The following is a 24893-nucleotide window of genomic DNA, read 5'->3' on the forward strand; positions in this document are numbered from 1 at the left end:
ACCATGTTCCTTTCATATGGTGCTAGGGATTTTGTTTGTTTGGTTTGGGGTTTTTGTTTTGTTTTGTTCTGTTTTTCAAGACAAGGTTTCTCTGTGTGCCATGGCTGTCTTGGAATTCAGTCTGTAGACCAGGTTGGCCTCAAATTCAGAGGTCTGTCTGCCTCTTCCTCCTAAGTGCTGGAATTAAAGGCATGTGTCATCGCCACCTGACTGGTGCTAGGGACTAAACCCAGGGTTTAGCACATGTTAGGCAAATACTCTACCAACGGGTTACATCCCCAATCTCTTCTCTCTGCCCCATTTTTCCTCCTTTTCCGACTTTTTCTTACCTCATTTTCTGTCACCTCTGTTCCTCTTCCTGTAACAGCACCCCAGACCTTAGTAGGTTCCAAGACATAGCACAACTGACTCCACGATGAAAGTACTATTCACGCCATAAAACTCACCATGGAGACAGTAAGTACCACCTGCCAAAATAAAAACAAAGACCATTGAAGTCCGTAGTTTTGGGAAAGTCTCTAAACCTTGTCTTTTGGTTTCTGTAGCTCCACTTCTGGCTAATAGTTCTTGTTAACTCAAGTATGTCAACCCAGAATACAGTTTTTGTCCTTAAAAGCTCACCCCGAGAAAGGCTTGGGGCTTCACTGGGATTCCAAACACCCCATGTTGTTTCCAGTCGGCTAATAAAGACTTTCTATTGGCTTAAATTCGTGTCCAAATAGTCTTCTCTGGTAGATACCCCAAAACATTCTGTCTTTGAGGGCCCTGTGATTACAAGGGTCCCAAGATGACCCTGTTTTAAAGTCAATTGACTTGGGATTGATTTCAGGTGCAAGGCCCCTTCCTAGCAGCGTTTGACCAGATAACCTGAAGAAAGGGACCTGTAGATTCTACTGAGTGCCTATCCGCACAAGACTCTGCCACCAGCCCCAACCTTCAGCATCGCCGATGAAGAGGCACAGAAGCCAAGATCCATGAAGACACCTCACAGGCGCAGAGGCAACACCCAGCGGACTCTAGTAGGACAGACAATCTCACCATCAAAGCAGGAGCCACGCGTCAGGACACCGAGTGTGCTGGGCTTTGGTGAAGCCCACACGTGGTCAGTTACCATTCCAGCATCACACTCAGGGCTACGCTACAACATTTTTCTTGTTGTCTATATTTAACCCTGCCAGGAGACAAGGACACTTGCTCATTTTGGAGATGAAGAAACCCGAGGTTCTCCGAGAGTAAGCCACTTGTTCAGGTGACATGGGGGGATTTGTGGTAGGATTGGAACTACACATTAGTCTCCAAGTGACCAAGTAGGTGCCCTCCATTCTCCCTATCCCAGGGGCCTCCACCCTCTGGATGATCTATAATTATGAAGTCGTGAGACCATCCCTGGACCAATTCAATATCCAGGGCCTTTAAATCCTGCTTCTCTCCAGGTGACCAGGATGACAGAGGGATGAGGCAGTCCCAGCACACCTGCAGGGTAAGACATCTGCAACAAAAGACACCTTCATCAGACCAGGGATTTGCACTCCAAATTGTAGCCATTTAGGCTCACCTCAGAGACATTGTCCTCAAAGCATAGCTCACTTCCAGAGGGGCATCTGCTTTATCAGAAGTACGCATGCAGGAAGTGGAAAGATGGCTCAATGGGTAAAGTACTTGCTGCACAAGTGTGAGCACCAGAGTTCGGATCCCCAGAACCCACCAAAACTCAGACAGGTATGCTGCCTTCTATTTAATCACAACATTCAAGACAGGGAGACAGGAGATCAACCATAGCAAGATGACGGGCTAGAATAGCTGGAATCTAATCAATGAATAAAGCAGATTGATCAAGGAAGATACCTAGAGTCAACATCAGTCCTCCATATGCATGTTCACACTGACTTGCATGAAACACCTGCACACACATGTGCCCACACTTGAAAGTGCATGCATGCATGTGCTTGGCAAAATCTATATGTTAAAACGCAATATCTAATAAAATTATATCTAATATCTATATATATTAAAGTGCACTTCAACTTCCATGGTTGAAAACACTATAAATCAATGGTGCATTTTACTTTACATCCAACTTACCAAGCATCGCAGTGTAGTCCAGGTTACTGGAAATGTGTTCAGAAGACCCACATTAGCCAACTCTTGGGCAAGACTGTTTGACATAAAGCCCATTACATAACAAAGACCAGAACTGCTCATGCCATTTGCCTCACACAGTTTACTTCAGAATGTCAGCTGCTTCCCTTCAACATCTCTCAGCTGACAGGAGCTGCAGGTCACTGAAGCTGCTGCCCTGGGAACAGCTCAAAACTCAAAATTAAATCATGGTTTCAACTGCATGTTGCCCTCACAGAATCAAGTCAGAAATCCTAAAATGGGAGCCCTTGTGTAGTATCAGTTCTTGGGGCCGTGTGTCCAGGACCTGTCAGTACTGATAAGTGATTCCTGTGTAGATTCAATGTCCACCTGCTGTCCAGATCACTTGAGAGACACACCTTTGTCTGGTGGCTCCTGGTTTGGTTTGGTTATTTGGTTATTTATGGTGTGTGTATGTGTGTGTGTGTGTGTGTGTGTGTGTGTGTGTGTGTGTTTCTGACAGTACTAGACATTGAACCTAGATCCTCATGCATGCTGAGTTATATACTCATTGAGTTATATCCTTAGCCCTGAGACTCCTTCAATAGAGTTCTGAGAACTGGTCAGACACACTAAACTAGTTGTTCTCAACCTTCCTAATGCTGCAATCCCTTAATACAGTACCCCATGTTGTGGTGACCCCAAACCATGAAGTAATTTTCATTGCTACTTCATAACTATAATTTTGCCACTGTTATAAATCATAATGTAAATATCTGTGTTTCCAATGGTCTTAGGGTACCCCCGTAAACGGACATTTGACCCCCCACTAAAAGGGTCACAACCTACAGGTTGAGAACCACTGCTCTAGACCAAATCTTAAAAAAGAAAAATCCTGGAATCTGTTCCCCTGGAACCTGAAAGGCAGAGTCTGACCAAAGAAGTTCAGGGGAGGAGGGTCATTCAACCCTCATCAAAATGCCATGAGCTGCCAAGGAAGCTGAAGCAGGAGGATTACAAGTTCAAGGACAGCCTGGGAGGTAATAAGATAGAACTGCCTCAGAGGCAGTATTAATACTACAGTAGCTCTGTAGCCTTTAATCCCAGCACTTGCGAGGGAGAGGCAGGTGAATGTCTGTGAGTCCAAGGCTACACCCTTGTCTACAGAGCAAGTTCCGGGACAGCCAGGGAGCCAGGGATACACAGAGAAACCCTGTCTTGAAAAACCAACCCCCCCCCCAAAAAAAAGTTGCTACCATAGACTCAGACTCCCTGTGGGGAAAATTAGCATCTTCTACTCCTAAGGGCTCAGTTTCCCCATTTGTAAAATAAGAATTAAAAAAACCTGCCATTTGGCAGGGTGGTGATACAAGTGGAAATAACCTGGGCTCCATGGTTACCAGGCCTGGTGTTAGGTTGGCTGAATTCCCTTTTCTCCTTCAGAGGAATCCTGGCAAGGGCTCCTTAGTTCAAAATGTGCTTTGTCTGTTTATTTCCTATGAGGACCTTAAATGGATCCATTTTCTCCTTCAGACTTGCCAAATAAAGAAAATAGCCAAGTAGGTACCGTGTGCCTTCCTCAGAACAAACCCAGAAGCCTGTTGGGAGAAGTCAGGATAACCCTCTTGTTCCTTTATTCCAAGCCCTGGGGAAGACTTAACAAACCCCCATGGAGATGGGGTTTCCGAAGATGGGGCAGACAGGGCACTGAGCATCAGGCTGTGCTCCCTCCCACATGATGGACCAGCAGCCCTCAGGGCCAGGCCCCAACCTTCCTTCCCAGGAAAAGAGCTGGAGTGCAGTGGAGGGAGGGGACGGGGGAGGAACCAGTGTGGCCAAGGCGGAGGCTGGCTTCGCCCCACCTCCCTCCCGCCGGCTGGCTCCTGGGGCGCTCCACCGGACCGGGCATTGAGTGCCACGATGTGGGCCGCGCTGTCGCTGCTGTGCGCCGGGGCATGGCTGCTGAGTGCCCAGGCCACCACCGAGCTGACCGTGAACGCCATAGGTACGTGAGAGAGAGAGCGGGGCGCAGGGTTCCCAGAGCACCAGAGGAGGAACGGGGAACCCCAGGGCGGTCTCGGGGAACCCGTGATCCGAGGGACAGACCCGTGGGTGCCCAGAGTCCCTCTTGTCCAGGCCTAGGTACAGACTGCCCTCCGGCTGGGACAGCTGAGGACGCAGAACTTTCTTGCCCTGCTACGAGGAGCAGGACGTCCCAGCCTGTTCGGGCTCTTTGCGTGGCCCTGACCCCCAGGGATCTCCCTACGTTGGTTGTTAGTCCGTCTGTGGCATGTTGGGGGATACTCCCTGCCCCGAGGAACACGCCGTACCCACAGCAGTTTTACCCTAGTGCGTGTGGCGTGCGGAGAAGAGCTGGATCAGAAAAGCAGCCCGAACTTGGTGAAGTGTAACAGAAGACTAGCTAGTAAATGTTTTATTTCTGTTCACCGTTGGTCTCGGTAGCAACTCCTAAATGCCCGCTTGTGGGACAAAAGCACCCACAGGTAGCTTGTTCGGATAGATGTTTATTTATGGACAGTGAAGTTAGAAGTTAGGTTAAATGGTTTTCAGGGGCAGCTGTTCTTGCGTTCACACACACACGCACACACACACACACACACGCACACGCACACGCACATGCACATGTATGCTCCCCACTTGCCATCCATTTTTAAGTGTAGAGCGCCCTTCAATCAAAGTCAGGACTTGGAGTAGGTGGTGGGCTGTGGTTTTCCAGCCCTGCTGACCGTCTTTCAGCAGGACATACAAAACTATACTTTCTTTTTGCTAATGATTTTATTAGCATAGATTAATTAAACATAATGATGGGTTTCATTATTACATTTTCATACATGTATTTAATATACTCTGATCATACTTCAGCCTGCATAACCCTCTATTGTTCCCCCCATCCCACTTCCGCTTTCTTCCTCTTACCAGCTTGTCCCTTTTCTCCTCCCTCCCTCCCTCCCTCTCTCTCTCTCTCTCTCTTCCCTCCTCTCACCCACCTCCCTCTCCGGCTTTAAATCTTTTTGTGACCCTCTGGGTTTTATTAGGGTTATTTACAGAAACATGGGCACCTTACCAACGGCATCAGCACTAAAGAAAAGTATCTTCCCACACACACACAACTGTTAATTGCCTAGGGGTGGGATCTTGTGATTCCCCTCCACCTTTTTTTTGGTTTTGTTTGCTCTGTTTTTAAACTCACTGTGTAGCCAAGGATGGCCTTGAACTCCTGACCTTCTTGCCTCTGTCCCCCCCCCCCAAGTACTGTGTTTACAGGCATGTGCCATGCCCTAGTCATACAAACATTCCTTTTGGAGAGAGAGCTCAGTGGGAAAGGCACTTGGTATACACGCCTGAGAGCCAGAGATCCCCGGAACTGTGTAAAAACTGGCCAGGCACAGCACCTGTAATCATAGCACTCAGGGGTCAATGATGAGGGGTCCCGGGGTAAGCAGGCTAGCTAGATTACTGTGAGCTCCAGGTTCAGTTAAAGTCCACCTCAGTAAAGCGGAGCAGGATAGAGGAAAAGGTAACATCTCTGAGCATACACAGTGCACCCGTACACTGCACACATTCTATACACACATACACATATAAAAATAATAAACGAATGAAATGGACAGTCACAGTAAGCTTAGGATGGATCTGAGATTCCCCTAAGGTCACCTGTGCTTTCATCCACCGACACTGAGAAATTCTGGGGCTTTCTCCCCTTTTGCTGTTTTGGGAACCCCCCAAGAGGCATAGCCATAAACTTCTGCCTGCTGCAGAACCTGGTCTGGGATGAGGTTTGTGTTCTCTGAAGGCTTCAGCCACAGCAGGCCCTTAGCCAGGGTTTGGAATCCCCCAAGCCCTGGGACCTGTCTTGAAGAACTATGCTTTTTCTTCCCAAGAGAAATGGCCCTGGCTTAGCTGCTGGAGCAGATCTGAGGCTTGTGGATTGAGATGTAAGTGCAATGTAGCAATGACCTTCATATTGCTGTGCTGGCATGGGTCACTGGGGACCCCTGGGGCAACATGGAGCCATTCCAAATGAGACAGACACAGATGGATGGTGTCAGAGAAATCAATCGAGACCCTCTACTTTAAAACTGCCCATTTGACCAGATGTTATTTATGATGCATGCCTGTAATCTCAGCACTCACAGAACTCACAAGCATGAAGAGTGTGAGTTCAAGGATAGCCTGGGCTATATAGCCAGACACTGTCCCAAACACACATACAAAGATATATTTCCACTCAAATTTTACTGTTTTAGATTTAACAATGACTTTTCATAGTGTAAAATATGTTTGGGGGGAAAAAAACTAGTAAAGGTCTTCAAAATAATTATGATTATTGCTCAATCTAGAATAATTTTTTTAATGTTTAGAAAGCAAAATAATTTTAGTTGATGTTTTGTTGTTGCAGAAAAGGATACAGAGTGATTTAGTGTGAGGGGTCTCCTTAGGATAAAATTCTGTGGGACAGAAAGATAGGTGTTCGAAGAGAAAAAAAATGTGTAAAATATCGAAGTCTTTGTTGTTGCTGTTGGTGGTAGCGTAGTGAGGCAGGGTCTTTTCTGTAGCCCAGGCTTCCCTTGAACTCTTCCAGATCCTTCCTCAGCTTCCCAAGTGCTAGAATAAGCAGGCTTATGCCTCCATGACCAGCAAACCAGCCAACACTGTGTTTGTATGGGGGGCAGTAGATGCATGTATTATGTATGTTCTTATGTGTGGACACACATGTGAGCAGATGTGTGTGGAGGCCCAAGGTTAATATCAGGAATCTTCCTTGATTGTTCTTCTACCTTATTCATTGAGGCAGGTCTACCAATCAAACCAATTTGGCTTGTGTTACTGGACACACTCTGGGTATCCCCCTCTGCCACCTCAGGCTGGAATTACAGGATAGCTTCCATGCCCCATGGGCATTTAGCAGGTTTTGAGGATCCAAACTCTAGTCCTCTTGCTTTCATGGCCATTGCCTTAACTGCTCAGCCATCTCCCTAGCCCAATGGTCTTATTTTCAAATGTCAATATTTAAAGTAAGGGGCCAGCAAGATGGTTCAAGGAGTCAAGATGCTTGCTTGCTACCAGGCCTAACACCTTGAGTTCAGTTCCACATGGTGGAAGGCAAGAACATGCTCCTGAACACTGTCCTCTGACTACTACAGTCATACCATTGTATGTTCATGTACACATATCTACACACTGTAAAAAATAAAAATAAAAAATTTAAACATTTACCATACATTAGAATACATCTTTTGCAGGTATTTACATTTAAAATGGAAATTTTAAATCATGTACAATAAAATATTCCCAGCACCCTAAAAATTCTATTCCTGGGTAGACATGAAAAAAACATCTAAGCGGGGTGCTGGTGGTTTACACCTTTAAGCCCAGCACTTGGAAGGCAGAGGCAAGCAGATCTCTGTAAGTTCGAGGCCAGCCTGGTCTCCCAAGTGAATTCCAGGACAGCCAGAGCTGTTACACAGAGACAACCTGTCTCAAAAAACCAAAACCAAAACCAAAACCAAACAAAAAAACAAAGAAAAGAAACATCTACTCACCCCTGATAAGGAACCAATGACAGATCAAAGTCCAACTTGATGACCAGTAAGTTTTACTGGGATTACTTACTGGATTGTGGGTGAGGGGTTAGTTACAGAAATAGAAATAACTCAAAGACAGCATCACCACAAGTCTGCCCTGGCATGGGAGACAGCTCGGGAAAGCTGGAAACCTGGAGCTTGGCTGAGCTCTGTTTCTCCGGACAGTTCCCACCCAGCCTGGAGACCTGGTTTCCTTGGGATCCACACAGTGGAAGGAAAGAACCAACTCCCAAAAGCTATCTTCTGATGTGCGTGCACACACACACACACACACACACACACACACACACACACACCAATAAATATCATTTAAAAATATTAAGTGTACCACCAGTTGGGGGTGCTCAGTGGGTAAAGTGCTCGTGACACAAGGACCTGAGTTCTGATCCCTAGCGCCCACCTAAAAAAGCCAAGTGTGGGGGCACACACCTGTAACCCCAGTGGCTGGGAGGCAGAAACAGACGGACCCCAGAGCTTTCGGGCCAGCCAGTATAGCCGAATGGCTGAGCTTCAGGTTCTTCCAAACACTCTGTCTGGAGAAATAAGGTGGAAAGAGATAGGGGACGCTATCCAGTCAACCTATGGCCTTCACACACACACCTGGCTGCATACCTCCCCCGGGTACCACATAAAAATAGCAGTTTCTTCTTAAAATGTCTTGTGGTAACAAAGCAGAAAGGGTTGGGGTTCCTTTTTGTACTCAAGCATTAGCTAACCCACACCAACCTCCTCTTTGGTATTTTGTAAATGCAAATCACCTAGGCATGGTGGCATACACCTTTAACGCTGGCATGCTAAGGCAGAGGCAGGGGGATCGCTATGAGGCCTGCCAAGGCTGCATAGTGAGACCCTGCTTCAAATAATAATTCTATAAAAAGTAAAAAATAATAAACAGATAAGATAAAATGCAAGTCAGCTCTTCAGTGCCCTGCTTAGCTGTAGACTCAGCGTGATCACGAGGCACGCGCAGACCTAATTCTTCTTTTTCTTTTTCTACAGAAAAGTTTCACTTTAAGTCATGGATGACACAGGTCAGTGGCCAGCTTCTCCTTTTGAAGTTTCTCTTGTCACAAAGCTTCCTGTTTGCAAACTAAAGTGTATCAGAATGGAGACAAAAGAGAGGAATTTTCCAACCTTGCTCTCTTCTGGGTCCTTCCATGCTTCAAACTGACCAAACTCTGGGAAGGATCCAGTGAAGTAAACTTCCAAACAGGGTTGCCCAGTGATGAGCCTGGCAGAAGCCTTTCCTGCCTTCCCTTCATTGTTGGAGTTTGTATTTGAAGCACTTTGCACAGTGGCTGCAGAATCTTTTGAGGACACCAGTTTGTACCGTTTTGAAAAGGATGGATTCTGCCATACACTTGGCTCCGCCATGAGCCACGGAGTCCACAGGCCACCTGAGCTTGGCAGGTCTCCTCAGTGGGGTCTCCCCAGCTCTTAACTGGTGTCCTGACACTTGCATGGTCTTCACTCTGGCCACAGGTCCCGGGAGATAAAGGATTGCTTTGTAACTTCCTGATAGTGTCAGTCGAGAGCAAGAACGGAGTCCCATCTAACTGTAGCTCTGTCCTGAGAGAATGGCAGAATGAAAACCTCCATGGGCTGGGCATACAGCTCAGTAGGTAGCGTGCTTGCCTAGCATGCACAGAACTCTGTGTTGATCCCCAGCACCGTATACCCCAGGCGTGGCAACATATACCTGTAATCCCCGCATTTGGGCAGTGGAGGTAGGATCAGAAGCTTAGATGTCCATGATCGTCTTGTCTAGGGACATTAGACCAGCCTACATACACAACACCCTAAAGGACTCTTGGGGTGGGTGGGGGTGGATCTCTAAGACTCCCTCTGGTAAGCTTCACCTGGTCTCATGACTTGCTGCTGGTGTCTTTTGTTTTAGCACCAGAAGACGTACAGCTCGGTGGAATACAATTACAGGCTGCAGATGTTTGCCAACAACCTGAGGAAGATAAATGCCCACAACCAGAAGAACCACACATTTAAAAGTACTGGGGAGCCCCCTTTCCCCCAGGCCGCTGGGAGGAGGAGGGGCGGGAACATCTCAGATCTGGAAAGAAAACAGTTAGTGGCACAGGCTGGTGAAAGGGTTTGCTCAGACTATAGCTCTGCAAAGGACGTAAATTTAGATGGTGCTGCTAACCCTCTGTGGAAGTCATGAAGTTTACAAAAGATTCTAGAGGAGCCCTGCCCCTGCAGCCCCCTGCCCACCTTCTGAGGGTACAACACACACACACCTAGATCTGTTTGGGTTGCTGTGAGACCTGGACTCTCAGACTGCTCTGAGCCCTTGAGCGGTCTCTGGAATCACCCAGCATCACTCTGGAGGGGTGAGGGTCTGAGGCACAGTGTCAGTTGACCTTTCTGTTTTGAATTATAGGAAATACAGAATTTTACAGGAGCCAAGTTTAGGGGCTATAAGTAGAACACGGGTAAACGAGAGCTCTTGGGATTTTGTTGTTGTTGTTGTTGTTTGCTTGTTTGTTTATTATCAATTAACTACGGCCTCTATTTCATGTGGTTTTGCCTGGCTTGTTTTCCCTTCTCCTTTTCAGTGGCATTGAACCAGTTTTCAGACATGAGCTTTGCTGAAATAAAACGCAAATACCTCTGGTCAGAGCCTCAGGTTGGTGTAGTTCATTGTCAATAAATCTGGATCTTTTCACCCAAACCTGTGAAATAAACATTAAGCCTACTGTGTTGCCAGCTAGAGTCAGTCCTATCCCCAGCCGTGCCTAGGGGTGTCCCTGAATTCTTGGGGAGAGCAGGAGGATCCATCTTTCAGCAGTCCCTTAGTGCAGGGCTCTGGCCTTAACAACAGGAACCCATGATCAAGAAGTAGCAGATAAAATACAGGTGTCCAGTAAAAGATGAATTTCAGATAGACCTTTTTTGAGATAGGGTTTTATGTAGGCTAGGATGGCCTGGATGAATCTTAATATTTATCAAGGCTAACCTTGAACTCCTGATCCTCTTGCATCTATTTCAAAAGTGCTGGGATTATGGATGAGTGCCCACGCTCAAATTTTCGTTTCTCACTCCCTTGTGTATGTGTATATGCATGTGTGCTTGAATGTATGTGGTTGATGCATACGTGCATGTTATATGTGTATGGTGTGTGTGTGTGTGTTGAATGAAGAGAAAAAAGAAAGAAAGGACATGACTGCTCCTAGGTGTGGTAGAACAGAAATTTTATTGTAGATAAAAGGAGAGTATAGGGCTGGAGAGATGGCTCAGTGGTTAAGAGCACTGGCTGCTCTTTCAGAGGACCCGGGTTCCATTCCCAGCACCCACATGGCAGCTCACAACTGTCTATAACTCCAGTTCCAGGGGATCCAACACCTTTACACCAATGCACATGAAATAAAATGAAATTAAACCTTTAAAAAAAAGAGAAAGAGCCGGGCGTGGTGGCGCACGCCTTTAATCCCAGCACTCGGGAGGCAGAGCCAGGCAGATCTCTGTGAGTTCGAGGCCAGCCTGGGCTACCAAGTGAGCTCCAGGAAAGGCGCAAAGCTACACAGAGAAACCCTGTCTCGGGAAAAAAAAAAAAAAAAAAAAAAGAGAAAGAAAGCATAGCCTGAGACAGGGGCATCTGGGAGAGTCCCGAATGGACATGACTCTGAGCCATATGGAGGGTGCGGAGGGAGAAAGAAGAGAGGGGAACCAGGTGCAGCAGCCAAGAGGGCAAAAGGTGAAAAAGAGGACAGGTGACCAAAATGACCGGATTATATGGGGAAGAGCCTCTGAGGGAAGAGCAGCCCAGCCCCTGGACTGGAATGTTTGGAGTAGAGGGCAGGGTATGCCAGCCATACCCTGTAACAGGTAGGGACTGAGGAATGCTGGGAGAACCTGGCAGCCAGGTCTGCTTTGATGTGTTAAATAGGCACCTCAGCCATTTGTCCCAGGGTTTGAGACTTAATATGTGGTATATGAATGTGTGTGGTGGGTGCATGTGTGTGGGTGTGTGTATGGTGTATATGTATATTGTGTATGTGTGCATGGTATATATGTGTATGCTGTATGTGTGTGTGATAGATGCACGTGTATGATGGATGCATGTGCGTGGTGTATGTGTGCATAGTGTATACGTGTGTGGTATATTCATATGTGTAGTGTATGTGTGTGTGGTGGATGCATGCGTGAGTACACTTGCCTACACATGCACATGAGGAGGCTACAGGTTAGCGTCCCTGTTTTCCTCTAATGTTCGCCACCTTATTTTTTTAATTTATTTTTTATGTATTTAGGTGTGCATATATGTGTATCTGTACATATACATATGTGTGTATATTTATATGCCATATTATGTGGGTACCTGTGGAGCCATAAGACAGTATTGTAAACCCCCTGACATGGGTGCTGGGAACCAAACCAGGGTCTTCTAAAAGAACAGCAAATAACCTTAACTGCTCAATGCCAACCCTTCTCTCTGATCCCTTCTCCACTCTTTTTTTCCTAGACGAGATCTCATTATGTAGCCCTGGCTGGCCTCAAACTCTTTATGTAGCCTAGGCTGGCCTTGAACTCACAGAAACCCACTTGCCTCTGCCTCCTGAGTGGTAGGATTAAAGGCATGTGCCACTACACCCATGCTCCTACCTTAACCTAGAGCTCATCCATTGACTAGACTAGCTGATCATCAAGTCCCCGGGTTCTGCTCCCCTACCCCCACCCCGGCACTGTGATTACAAAGGCACACGGTTGTGAGGACTCTACCCACTGAACCATCTCCCAAGACCTCTCGCTCCCTTTTAATGATTCCATTTTAATTATGTTTGGTTGTTTCAGAATTGTTCAGCCACCAAAAGTAACTACCTCCGTGGTACTGGCCCCTACCCCTCCTCCATGGACTGGCGGAAGAAAGGAAATTATGTCTCACCAGTGAAAAATCAGGTATGCATGGCACTCCTCACATTTTCCCCTCCAAAACAGCCATGTGGTCAGACATCATGCTAGGATGGAGAACTCAGATGCTCACAGCGTCTTTGCAAGCATAACCTTACTTCTGCCTTTCCCCTTCTTCTCTCCAGTTTTCTCCTCCGCAAGGCTTTGGATGCCATTGCTTTAAGGTTTGACAGCTCTGGGGGATGAAGATGGCCCTCTGTCAGGCTAAAGGCCCTGCTTCCCTGCTCTGCACACTGTCCCCAATCCTCCCATGACTTCCAGGTCTGTCCTGCTGAGATGCTCCAAACACATTCCCTGAGCCCTTGGAGTCCGAACACCAGGACTCTTTCTGCCTGAAATGTATCTTTTCCTCCCATCCCTCACACCCTCCTCAGGGTACCAGGCTGCAGGCACTCTCCTGGCTGGCTGCCTTTGTGGAGTGCTTCCAAGTGGTTAGGGATGGGTAACCCAGCCCAGCATCTCTCATATGCATGCCCTGGGCTTAGCGTGTGTGCATGTGTGGGTGTGAGCTCGGGGTGGTCAGAGAGCCCTCTGCAGGGCACAGTAGACTTGGCCAGGTGCCTGCCTTTCCCCCAGGTTCTGGGAGATTTTAGTGCATACTCTCTTCTGAAGACCAGACCCCATGCTCTGCTGTTCCTGCTGCACTCTGCCCCCTCCCCTCAAGATGATACCACAACAGTATTCTCAAAAATTCTGACTGCTCTCTCCATTCCAGGAAACTGAGGTTAAGGCGGCCTTCCTAGAAACAGTTGGCTTTATTCCAGAACTATCCACAAGAGGCATGGCTTTTTCATGAGAGCCATGTGGTGCAAAAGGCATGCAGCACAGCTCCACATCTTTGCAGGCCCACCACAGCCTAGAGCCTGTCAGGTTAACCAGATGTGTTAACCACATTCCAAGGGAATGAAACAAGCTTCTGCCCTTGCAGGAAATGTGGGAGCAATAGGGACCCAAAGGCAGTGTTCAGGGTCCTGTAGCATCTCACGGCGGTTCACAGCATGGGAGCCTAAGCCTGCTCACTGGACAGGTGGGAAGCAGATGTTCTGAGTTCTGTTATTGGGACCCTAGGCCCCCATATAGGACTGGTATAGGAGCAAGGCCATTATTCGGGGGTGTATGTGACATCTTATGGTGGCTACTTTGTGGTGAGACTGGCCATCGTACCCCACATTAGCTCTGAAAGTCCCCTTGAGCTGCCTCACTGTCCAGAGGGAGAAAGTGAGTTGCTAGCTCAAGATCCAAGATAAACAAGAGGGTACTCAAATCCAGGTCTCTGCCAGGGGTGGTGCCACTCTCCTACAAGCCCCACTGAAGCAGGAGGATCTCAGATTCCAGGGTAGCCTCAGCTACATGGTGAGACCCCATCTCCTCAGATCCAAGGGTAGCCTCAGCTACATGGTGAGACCCTATCTCCTCAGATTCAAGGGTAGCCTCAGCTACATGGTGAGACCCTATCTCAAAAAAACAAAGCTAAGAAAAACAAAAGCCAGGTCTCTGCCCAAGTCAAGGGCCAGTGCTGCTTCTTTCTACAGTGTCTGCAGCCGCCTCCATTGTGGCTAAGCATCCTCTTTGACCTTCTGTGTGTCCTTTTGACCAGATATTTCCTTCTCCGAAGGGAAGGATTCAAGAGGGAAGACTGGGTGCATTTGGCTTTTGAGGAAGGAATTTAGGAGACATTTAAAAAGTGGAATGTGGAAGACAAAAACCAGCAAGGAGACAAGGATGAATGTTTGGTCTGTTAGCTCAAGCCTGTTACTAACTAGCTCTTACATTTTGATTAACCCGTTTCTATTAATCTATGCATCACCACGTGGCCCATGGCTTACCGGTTCTCTGACATCTTGTTCCTTGGGTAACTGAATCAAGTCTCCCCCACTCCACCCTTCCTTCCCACTGTATCTCTCCTCTCCTCTGCCCTGCCTTCTCCCTGTATCTCCCGTTGGCTTTCCTGCCCAGCCTTATTCTGCCTGGCTGTAGGCCAAATCAGCTTTTACTATCAACCAATGAGAGCAGCACACAATCACAGCATACAGAAGGATCCCTCCGCCGCAGTCCTAAGCTAATCTTCTTCTACAAAATGAACAGATTTCTGGGGACACTGCTGCCCAGATCACACAGCTAATACACGAGAGAGCTGCGATTTAGACTGACCGAGTCCAGTACCAGACACCTAACCTGACCTAACCTTCTAAAGGTGTAGCGAATTGGAAACTTGCCAACAGCAAGGGCGTTGGGTAGAATGAGATTAACAGAAAGGTGCAAGAGAAGGTTCTAGAAAGAACTTTGGTGATTCCTGTTGGAAAAGAGTAGGGAAGAAAGGACTCAAGGTAGGAGAACTAGAGGCTGTAGGATAGGCTCAGGAGGGTTTCTGGCCCTAGCATGGTAGGGGAATTGTTCAAAAGGCCCAGATTGGGAGTCAACTTGGCTGGTCAGCCTCAGTTGCTGCATTATGGAGGAAGGATGCCAGCCTCCTGAACCTGTGCAGGACAGCATGGACAGACCTACTAGCCAGGGCTTGTAGAGAGTAAAGGCATTCAGGGACCAAGGTCCCCACCCTGGTAAGTGGAGCGGTGTCATGAGGGCACAGTCATTGACTCCCTCTACCCATGTGTCTTCCCTAGGGCACCTGTGGCAGCTGCTGGACTTTCTCCACCACGGGGGCCCTGGAGTCTGCTGTGGCAATCGCCAGTGGGAAGATGCTGTCTTTGGTAAGAAGTCAGCCCTAGGCCATTTCCTGCAGACCACCTTTCACCACTAGGCCTGGGCCTTCAGGCTCATTCATGGTGTTAGCCAAGAGTCCTGTTTCTGTCGGATCTCATGCTCCACTCTTGAGGACGTTTAGTCTGGGAATCTCAACTGATGTGTTTCCCAGAAAGGATGCGAGTGAAGAAAAGGCCCCGAGGGCTCCTTCCTGAGCGGATGTCGGTGGCCATCACATTCCTCAGTTTTTCAGCCTGGTACTTCACCAAGAAGACCTCTGTGGGGGACTTTTCCTTCTAGGAGCTGTGCCCCTTCCCACGCTTGGTTATCATGCAGGGAAGAGCTAAGGCCTATGTGTCCATCCACTAACCCCCAAGAGAAGGGTGACACCCAGGAATGAACTGTCCCACTGTAGGGAGGAGGGAGAGTCGAGCAAGGTCAATTTTGGCCATGAGAGCCTGGGTTGAGGAGTTATGGAGCAGAGTCTCTAGGCCTGAACTTCTTCTCCCTCTAGCATACACGGTGAGATGCATAGTTCATACTGTGCACACCCCTACAAGACAAGTGCTCATTAGGAGCGCCTGTTCCCACCCTCTCACCGGCTTTGCAGCCAGGTCATTTTGAGCCCCTCCCAACATGTGCCAGCTGCAGGACAGACACCCTGGGATACACAGAGATGGCCTTGTTCCTGGGGGACCTTGCAGGGTCATTGCCACACGACACCCATCAGGCTACAAACGTGAATGAGTTAGTGAGAGCTGACACTTCAGAGCAGCTGAATGTCTGGCCTCTCTGCCATCTTCTCACTGGGTCTGTGCTTCTTCCTCTAGGCTGAGCAGCAGCTGGTGGACTGTGCCCAGAACTTCAACAATCATGGCTGCCAAGGGTATGTTCCGGAGTGGGAGAATCCACTCCTTCTCATCTCCCTCATGTGCAACTATAAGATTCAGCCGCTGCTACAGTCATGAAGTCTCTTCCACCCCATGGGTAGAATCTAAGGGTCTCAGAGCTGGAAGGTTCAGGGCTGAATCCAGCCTCCTTCCAAGATGTCACCCAGCTCGATGCTCAGCATGGTCAGCTGACCATGGAAGTATCTGGACTAATAGCCAAAAGAATAGAAAGGGAAGGAAACACATCGCCCTCCAAACCCCAGATCCGCACGTGGAAAGCTGACTGGCCCTTAGACAAGTTCCCTGAAGCACACAGCTGCCCCAGCTCTTGAGAGCCTTGTGAGTTGTGGAAATGTGTCCATGCATAACGCTGTACTGGGCTGGCTTCCCGGCCATCCTCTCAATAAGTAGCTAACTCCCATTTTCACAGTGACATTAGCCCTCCTCTCTTTCTCCATGTGAGCTGCTGAGAGAGTTTTGTGTGGTCAGTCAGGCTTCTGTGCTTGTAATATGCAGAAAGTCCCTTAGGTCCCCTAGGACATATTCTCAGCCTTGACTTCCCTGTCAGGCCCAGCCTTGCCCGCACTGCTCCTCTGTGGGACATCCCACGAACCGTCTTCTACTCTGACAGCCATGAATAGTAGGGTCTCCATGCTCCAGGCTGAGTCCAGGGATTCAGGGCTGATGCTATACAGCCTGCCAGGGATCCACGGGGCGCTTAGGTGTCCCTCACTTTTCGTCTCTTTCCTCTGTACAACTTCACACTGCCCATGGTAAAAGGCTGCCTCCTGGGCACACGGGAGCCCTACCGTCTTTTGACGTCTGTTTGCTTTGGTTCATGACATTACTTCCATTTTCATTCAAGTACCAGTTCCCACCATATCCCCCTGTGGACCTAGGCACAGGTGACCCAACAGACAGCAGACCACACAGAGCTGACATTCCTCAAGGTTGAATAAGCCATGCACAAGCATGCCATAGGTCAGGTGGTAACACGGGTTTTAGGGAGAAGAGCAAGGGCGGAACAGAGTGGGGTCTGCAGAGTGAGTTTGCTTGTTTTTGTTTTTGTTTGTTTTTGGGGAGGTAGGAAGATGAGAAGGATTGACGTTCAGAATCTTTAGTCTGAATTCAGGTTATGGCCTGGGCATGGTGACCCACTTTTCTGAGCTTCTACCTGGGGCTGACATGAGGGGTCAGGCAGTGTGTCTGTGAAACACAGTCCATGAGGATGCCTGGTGTAGATGGCATTGTGACAGTGATTCCCTCAGCCCTCTGAGGGGCTGCCTGCTTCTCCTGACAGGGGCCTGGTTTCCAGGGGTCTCTGCCCCAGAGGGCATTTTTGGCTCCCACAGACCCCAGTGACTGAGACCAGGGATACATTGCAGACCTCTGCCACTGGAATGTGCCCTACCGAGACCCCAGTGATCCAGGCAAGGGCAAGCATCACCAAGCTCCAGTACTAATGTCCACTCCTATCTGTGCGGCCAGTTCCAGAAAGGCTTATGTATGTGTCCTTCTTGCAGAGGTCTCCCCAGCCAGGCCTTCGAGTACATCCTGTACAACAAAGGCATCATGGGAGAGGACGCCTACCCTTACAGAGGCAAGGTAACTGTGGGTGGCCTCAGCTGTGTCTCTTCTTGTCCCCCTCTCACTCTCATCCCCCTCCTTCCTGCTGCCGATCAAATCTGGGCTCTTCACGATGCTTGCTGTGCCCTCTGCTCTTATCGGGGACCTCTTGTTCCTAACTCTAGCACCATCTCTCTTTCCTGAGTGCCTTTCTTCAGGACCCTCCCGCCTCAATTCAGCTTGCCTTCTTCCTTCGTGACTCCATTAGTCCACCCCACGTCACCACCCCATCCAGAGTTTGGCCTCCCTTCATCAAGAAACCCCTAACTGGCCTCATCCCGCAGCTCTCTGATCAGCTTGGCCTATATACCCACCTTGGTCAAAGCACAATGGAGGCTCCTGGGGTCTCTTTCTCTCCCCACGGGCCAGTCTTTCCCATCATCCTGCCCACAATTCCTAGCTCCCGGAAACCAGGTCCCCTGCCTCCCATTTCTGCCTGGTGACTTAACCTCTGCCCACCTCTGGTTGCCACTATTCCCTGGACTGTCCCTCCAACTAACCCTGCTACAATAGATTCCAACATGGCTTCTCTTTCTGAGTTTCCTTTGGTGAGCTCAGGTCCTTCCTCTGACAAAGCAGTATGCATGTCCCAGACAGCACAGAACTGTCTCCTGGTCCTGGGTTCTAGACACCTTGAGGACAAGAATACCTCTAAGCCCCTCTGGAGGGCTACAGTCAGCAAGGCCCTAGTGCATGCCAGCTGCTTAGAAAATGTCAGCCTTCCCAGGGAGGGTGGGGCCTCAGCCTCAGGGTAATCATCTAATCAATGGTCTCTTCCCTGTGCCGCCCTGAACAGGATGGTCACTGCAAGTTCAACCCCAAAAAAGCCATTGCATTTGTCAAGGATGTTGCCAACATCACACTCGTGAGTACCGGGTCCATCTCTAGGTAGGGAATGTGTTCTGATATGAAGGCCACAAGAGCAGCTCTTCGTCGTGGCTCATGACTGGTGGAGGAGTCTGGGTTACTTCCGGCTCCTGCTCACCATGAAGGCTGTGTGATGGAAGACAGGAAGGGAATCATGGAGTGACAGGTGATGCCCTGGGTTCTGAAGGCCACGTCTCTATGAGGCTCTGTGCTTGTGGTTCTGTTTTCTTGTCTAAAATGTGAGTGATAATCTCCACCATCTCACGAGAGGATGGAGCCTACAGGTCAGCAGGTGAGAAGATGAGGAGCCTGGGCTCGGTCAGGTCGGGCTAGGCTTTGCTGCAGCCACAACTGTCCTCAAGACTGGAGGGCACAGTGTGTCCCACTCCCGTCACCTGTTTGTGGTTTGGGTGGGGCTGGGTGAATCCTGTGTTGTTGGCCTCACTTCAGCACCCAGGCTGAGGGAAAGGGAGTGATAAACCATACCCCTAATGAGTTATGTCACACCTTGAGTACTTGGAGAAACACATTCAGTTTTTCTGGGGAGGCATTAATAGATGCCTGCTCACCCCAGCTAGGGTACCAACAACAGACCAGAGTAATCCCATTGCACCCAAGTCTGGCTTGGTGAACCCATGAGTTGTTGGGTTCCTTACTTACAGGAACATGAGTGACCTCAAAACAGCTGTACCACCAAAACGTCCCAACCTAGAGAGGATGACAACTTCCCATCGCTGCATAGAATTAATGAACATGCCACCTCCTGTGTACACTAGAACCTGCAGGGACCACATGAATTTTATATAGCTTTGACGGACTCAGGAGGGAGGAAGTAGCTGGAACCTCTGGTGAGGGTCTAAGGGCCCTCCCTTCCCCCTCCCATGAGGGAACATCAGCAAGTCAAATCTTGTTGGATCTAATCGGGGCTACTCTGATTATAAGACGGTAATGGCTGTCATACTTGAAGGACAGCATTCCCTAGCACACACTCATGCCCTGCTTTTCCAAGAGAACACGTGAGCATGCATGAATGCCCCCATGAGCCTGGTAGGCACAGGCTCAGTCTGGCAGGACTGTGTAGGATGTGAGAAACCTCCATGAAGTGTGCAGGTGACGGGGCGTGTACTCATAAACAGATTCAGGACACAAACATGTAGTTTATGTAATGATAGCAGCTGCCATCTAATTGAAGGGCATGCCAAGCTCTCCATAGTAATAACAGTTTGGAGTGATTAGAGGCAGTATAGAGCCACCTGACAGGCATTATCTCCAAATAACCTAGGGCATGAATGTGGTTATTACCTTCATTTGACAGATGAGAAAACTAAGTCTCAGAGGAGCTACATGTGCCCAGGAGCTAGGAGGTGGGGCTGCATCTGAACTGAGAAATGTCATTCCAGAGCCGAGGTTCGCCACCTCAGCCACACAGCCTGCAATGTTATCGTCTCCTGAAAAGAACCTGTTTTTAACACACCCACCAAGACTGGCCCTCTGAGCCACTGTCTTCCACTATGAAGTGAATGAGGCTCTCAAAAGCTACCTTTTGCCTAGTTCCCAGGGAGAATCTTATAAGGAACATCAGCAGAGCCCAGAAGAGCAGGCCAGATCTCTCAGACGGGACCAGACAGGACAAGGGACAGCTGTAGAAACAGTGCCAGCCACAGAGGTTCTGGCCCTTAGGTAGGCAGGCCTCTGTGATCTCCTGGGCTCCCAAGACTTCTAGCTATACTTGGAAGGAACCGCATGCCTGAGGGAGGACACACTGAGTACTCTGTCTCCTGCCTTTTACTTCCCTTCTCCAAGCTCTGGCCTCCACTCACTGAACGGCCTGCCCACTCCCAAGCATCTCATCACTGTAGCGCCTGCTCAGTTTTCCCCAGTTGGAACACTTTGAAACACCTGAAGGTGGGAACCACCCACCCTGCCTGGGAGGGAGGCTTTTGAAGTCTACCAGGTGCTTCTGGCTGCTGCTCTCACCCTGCCTCCAAGAAGCTACCATGGCTCCCTTCTGCCTCCCTTCCCCCACTGAAGTGGTAGGTCCTACTCAGCAGGCCCCTGGCCTTGGCTGGTCTTCTTGTTTCCACCGTGGTCTAGGTCTTTACCTATTTGTGGATCTGTAAAATCTGTGTTCCACTACTGAAGGTCCCTAGATAGTGTTCCTCATGGACGTGGAGTATTGGGAGCGAAGCCACACTCATCTCTGCATCCTTCACAGTCCCTAGCCACGATGGTCAGTTGTGACTGAGAGAATGAATGGCGGAGCTGTGTGTAAGGATGTGAGGGAGACACTCAAAGTGAAGGCAAACAAAGGCTGAAGCCCCAGGGGAGCTAGTTCAGTTTGGGAGGAAGAACTATAAGGCAGACAAAAACCCAAATAGGCCAGAGGTGTAGCTTAGTCTTAAGAGGAGTTACTTAGCATGCACAAGATTTGATCCCTGGGTTTGATCCCCAACACAACAACAGAGGCCGGGCATGGTGGTGTATATCAAGTGTAGAACACTTGCCTAACAAATTCAAGAGCCTATTCAATAAACTGTTTATTTTGATTTTTTTTATTTTGTTTTTTTAGACAGCCTCTCTATTATGTAGCTCTGGCTGCTCTGGAACTCAATATGTACAGCAGGCTGGCCTCGAATTCCTAGAGATACACTTGCTTCTGTCTCCCAAGTGCTGGGGTTAAAGGTGTGCGCCACCTCACCCAGGTTTAAAAGGTTTTTAAAAGATAAATTTTATCAGTGCCAGGCATGGTAGCACCAGTTTGTAATCCCAGCACTTGGGAGATGCAGGCAGGATGATGGGGAATCCGAGGTTATCCTGTTATACAAAACAAGTTCAAGGCCAGCCTGGACTACCTAAGACCCTATCTCAAAAACTAATAAAAATCAATCCAAAGGGTACTGGCACTCTGCATAGGAAGGTGGGGGTCTGCACTGCTGAGTGCCGGGGGCTATTGTTCACCTGCACCGCTCTAGAATTCTAGCCCCTACCTTGAGGCAACAGGCCATAAGTATGGTGGGGGAGGTGGCAGAGGCTGTACAGATCTGTCAACCCTGTGTCTGTCTGTCCACAGAATGATGAGAAGGCGATGGTAGAAGCTGTGGCATTACACAACCCTGTGAGCTTTGCTTTTGAGGTGACTGAAGATTTTATGTTGTATCACAAGGGCATTTACACCAGGTAAGCTGGGGACCTGAGAGTCAGAAGGGACAGTGCACAGGACTGGGTGGGCCTCCTCAAACCCAGCACATGGCCTCCAGCCCAGCCTATACTCTTAATTAGACAGAATTCAGGAGAGTTAGCATGTGTTCCCTCCATCCATTAGTCTTCTTGCCGCTCTGAGTGTCAGGGAGCAAGTCTCTACCCCGGGTGGGGGGAGGGGAATCACAGAGAATGCCACAGGCCAAGCTATTGTGACTAAGTCATGGCAAGGCCAAAATCCATGTCCAGAGCTCCGTGGTCATCTACAGAGGGCTGAATCCAGTCAAGAAACCAAGGTTCAAAAACATAGTCAAATATTTCAAGATGGGGTTAAAGATGTAGCCATTTGGTGAGTGCTTGCCTTGAATGCACACACCCTGGGTTTGTTCCCAAGCACCACATAGATGGTACATTCCTATAATTCCAGCACTGAGGCGGCAGAGTCTCAGAAGCTCAGAGTCATCCTCAGCTATATAGTGAGCTAAGGCTAGACTGGTATGCATGAGACCCCGTCTTTTAAAAAAAAAAAAAAAAAAAAAGATGGGAAAAGAAAAGCAGCTGTTCTCAAACACCAGAATCCTATGCTGGAGGGTTCACTGTCTGGCTCTTCAGGAAGACCAGATTCCTTAGCACCCAGGGCTTCGTGGACAGTAGGCAATCACTCTATTGCTGAGCTGCACTATGCTCCACTTAGCATGTCTAATGTGGGATTTCCTGTGCCCACACCTCTTAGCCTGCCGATTTGGTGGCAGCAATGAGTTCAGCAAGGAGTCTCTCTGGCCACTCCCTGCTCTCCAGGCTCCTTCATGCTCTCTGTTCTCTAGCCACCCCTAGAATGTTCCTGTTCTTCTGGGCTTTGCCCTCAGTCCTCTATGCAGTTGTCAGATACAGCTGTAAATCCACAGCTAAGAATATCCATGGCTCACCAAATCTCTTCCAAGTATTAGATGCATGCTTAGGTCTGAGGGCCCCCTGCCAATTCAGCCTGGGTGGCCATGGAGACCTCCAACCCTGTGTTCCTCCAGCCCCAATGCTCCTTGGAGGTCTCTGTGTCTTTTAACAGATTCACATCCCTGTTGCTGCTGCTGCTGCTGCTGCGGGAGAGGCCAGAGCCACAATAGGGTGCTCCCACTCCTCTCCTGCCTATTCCAGCCCATCATCACCTCTTCCAGATGCCTCCTCATTGGCTTGTTCTAGACATCCCTCTCCCCTGCAATAAACACACACACTGGCTCCTCCTCCATTGAAACCCAGAGTCCCTTTTTGGCCATGAAAAGTTGTATCTAAGGCCAAATGGCAAGTCTACATGTTTGTCATAAGCACAAGTTGGTTTTTAGAAGGAGTGAAGAGGCAACAGAACAGAGCAGTGAACAGAGCAGTGGATTGAGTGCTAGCTGGGCGCTGTTGCCGGCAGAAGTGAGGCAGGGGGCTACTCTTCTTGTTGGGAGTCAGAGGTGTGGAGCAAGGCCAGTACTGTGGAGACTGCAGGAGCAGAAGGACTTAGAACTCAGGGGACTCGTTCTCTCCCATTATGGTTGAGGCATAGCTGATTGACACCCAACACACCACCCTCCCTCCAATGGGAAACATCTTTCTACATCACTAGCGAGCCCTTGTGTGTGACACTCCTGGCCTTTATCCTTCCTATACTACAAACCTTTGTAAATTTCGTTTTCATTTCTAGCACTTCCTGTCATAAAACTCCAGATAAGGTAAACCATGCAGTCCTGGCCGTTGGCTATGGAGAGCAGGATGGAATTCTCTACTGGATCGTGAAAAATTCTTGGGGCACCCAGTGGGGGGATAAAGGGTAAGTAGCCTGTAGGTGCCACTGCTGGGGCACATGTTCCTCAGGTCTAGAGGCTCCCCCTGAGTGTGAGGCATCTCAACTTCAAAGTCACAGGAGTTGGACAGCAAGCTCTAGCCAGGCCAGGAAAGGGGGAGTATGAGAATGGAACCTCCACATGCCAAGGCCCTGTAAGCAAGACCCCTCATAGGATCCCAGGTCCCAACAAGTCTTCTGCAGGGGACAGAAAACGAATTGGCTTAACGGGATCTATAGCTGAACTTTGGAAATAGCCAGACCTCAGCATCTTGCTGGGAAAAAAACCAACCTCTAAAAGGGTCTGAGAAATGAAAGCAAGAAATTTGCTACAGTAAGTGACAGCCCCTCCTTTGAATCAGGAAGGGACACAGAGACAGACAGACAGACAGACAGACAGACACACACACACACACACACACACACACACACACACACACACACACACATGAAAAGAAGAGCTTTTATTGTTAGGAGGTCCTAGTGGTGGTTAGGTAGCTATGTCAGGTTCTGGACAGAGACGAGAAGGGAGCCTCCATCAATTCTGGGAAGAAGTAGACTATGCAAAGAGAAAAAGAAATTAGTTACAAAGTGAGGCCAGCCATTTCCTGCTGATAAAATAAGCCTGTGGTAGCTGTTCTGTGAATAAAATTCAGAGGGCCTAATCCCTGGAGTCATGTCTTAGTTTGCAGCAGAACATTCTAGAAAGCTGTGTGGTACAGGTGCCACTAGTCAGGCCTGAATCCTTTCTCTCTGCCCAGGTACTTCCTCATTGAGCGTGGAAAGAATATGTGTGGCCTGGCTGCCTGTGCCTCCTACCCCATCCCTCAGGTCTAAGCCAAGATGCAGAGGCAGCTGGTTGGCAGACAAAGTGATGAACCAGCCTTTCGACGGAAATCATATCCTGGAGGAAATTGTGGGAAAATCCACCCAGAGGGCCCCTCAGTCCTGCACTGAGCCTAGAAGCCTAAAGACTTCTAAGTGAGAAAGAAGAGCTCCACCAGCAACAAGCCCATCCATGTGGCACACATCACCAGCCACGTGCCTTGAATGTGGTTTTGAACTGACTCAAACCCACATGGACTAGAACTTTCTCTCTTTCCAGCTCTCTTCACGTAGAGAGAGCTCCAGTGACTACCTTTTCTGGATTGTATATTCAATAAACACACAGTGAACACCTCC

General features: G+C 48.9%; 1 protein-coding gene across 1 annotated transcript; it reads left to right on the top strand.

Moving 5' to 3' along the window:
• The first annotated feature begins 3929 nt into the window (after positions 1–3929).
• Ctsh (cathepsin H) lies at positions 3930–24893 on the top strand. The gene is made up of 12 exons (XM_028865956.2): positions 3930–4084; positions 8685–8716; positions 9583–9688; positions 10256–10326; positions 12492–12596; positions 15230–15316; positions 16139–16194; positions 17722–17803; positions 18621–18689; positions 21762–21868; positions 23574–23699; positions 24473–24893. Exons 1-12 carry the CDS (start codon positions 4000–4002, stop codon positions 24546–24548), a joined length of 1002 nt encoding a protein of 333 aa, XP_028721789.1. The 5' UTR covers positions 3930–3999; the 3' UTR covers positions 24549–24893.

The sequence above is a fragment of the Peromyscus leucopus genome, chromosome 7 (assembly GCF_004664715.2).
Source record: "Peromyscus leucopus breed LL Stock chromosome 7, UCI_PerLeu_2.1, whole genome shotgun sequence".
Taxonomy (NCBI): domain Eukaryota; kingdom Metazoa; phylum Chordata; class Mammalia; order Rodentia; family Cricetidae; genus Peromyscus; species Peromyscus leucopus.

Bases quoted from the DNA above. Each gene is read 5' to 3' on its own strand.
- Ctsh (XM_028865956.2), top strand. From the start codon at position 4,000: ATGTGGGCCGCGCTGTCGCTGCTGTGCGCCGGGGCATGGCTGCTGAGT. The intron at 12,597-15,229 runs GTATGCATGGCA...TGTCTTCCCTAG, and splicing joins TCTCACCAGTGAAAAATCAG to GGCACCTGTGGCAGCTGCTG. The intron at 21,869-23,573 runs GTAAGCTGGGGA...TTTCATTTCTAG, and splicing joins CACAAGGGCATTTACACCAG to CACTTCCTGTCATAAAACTC.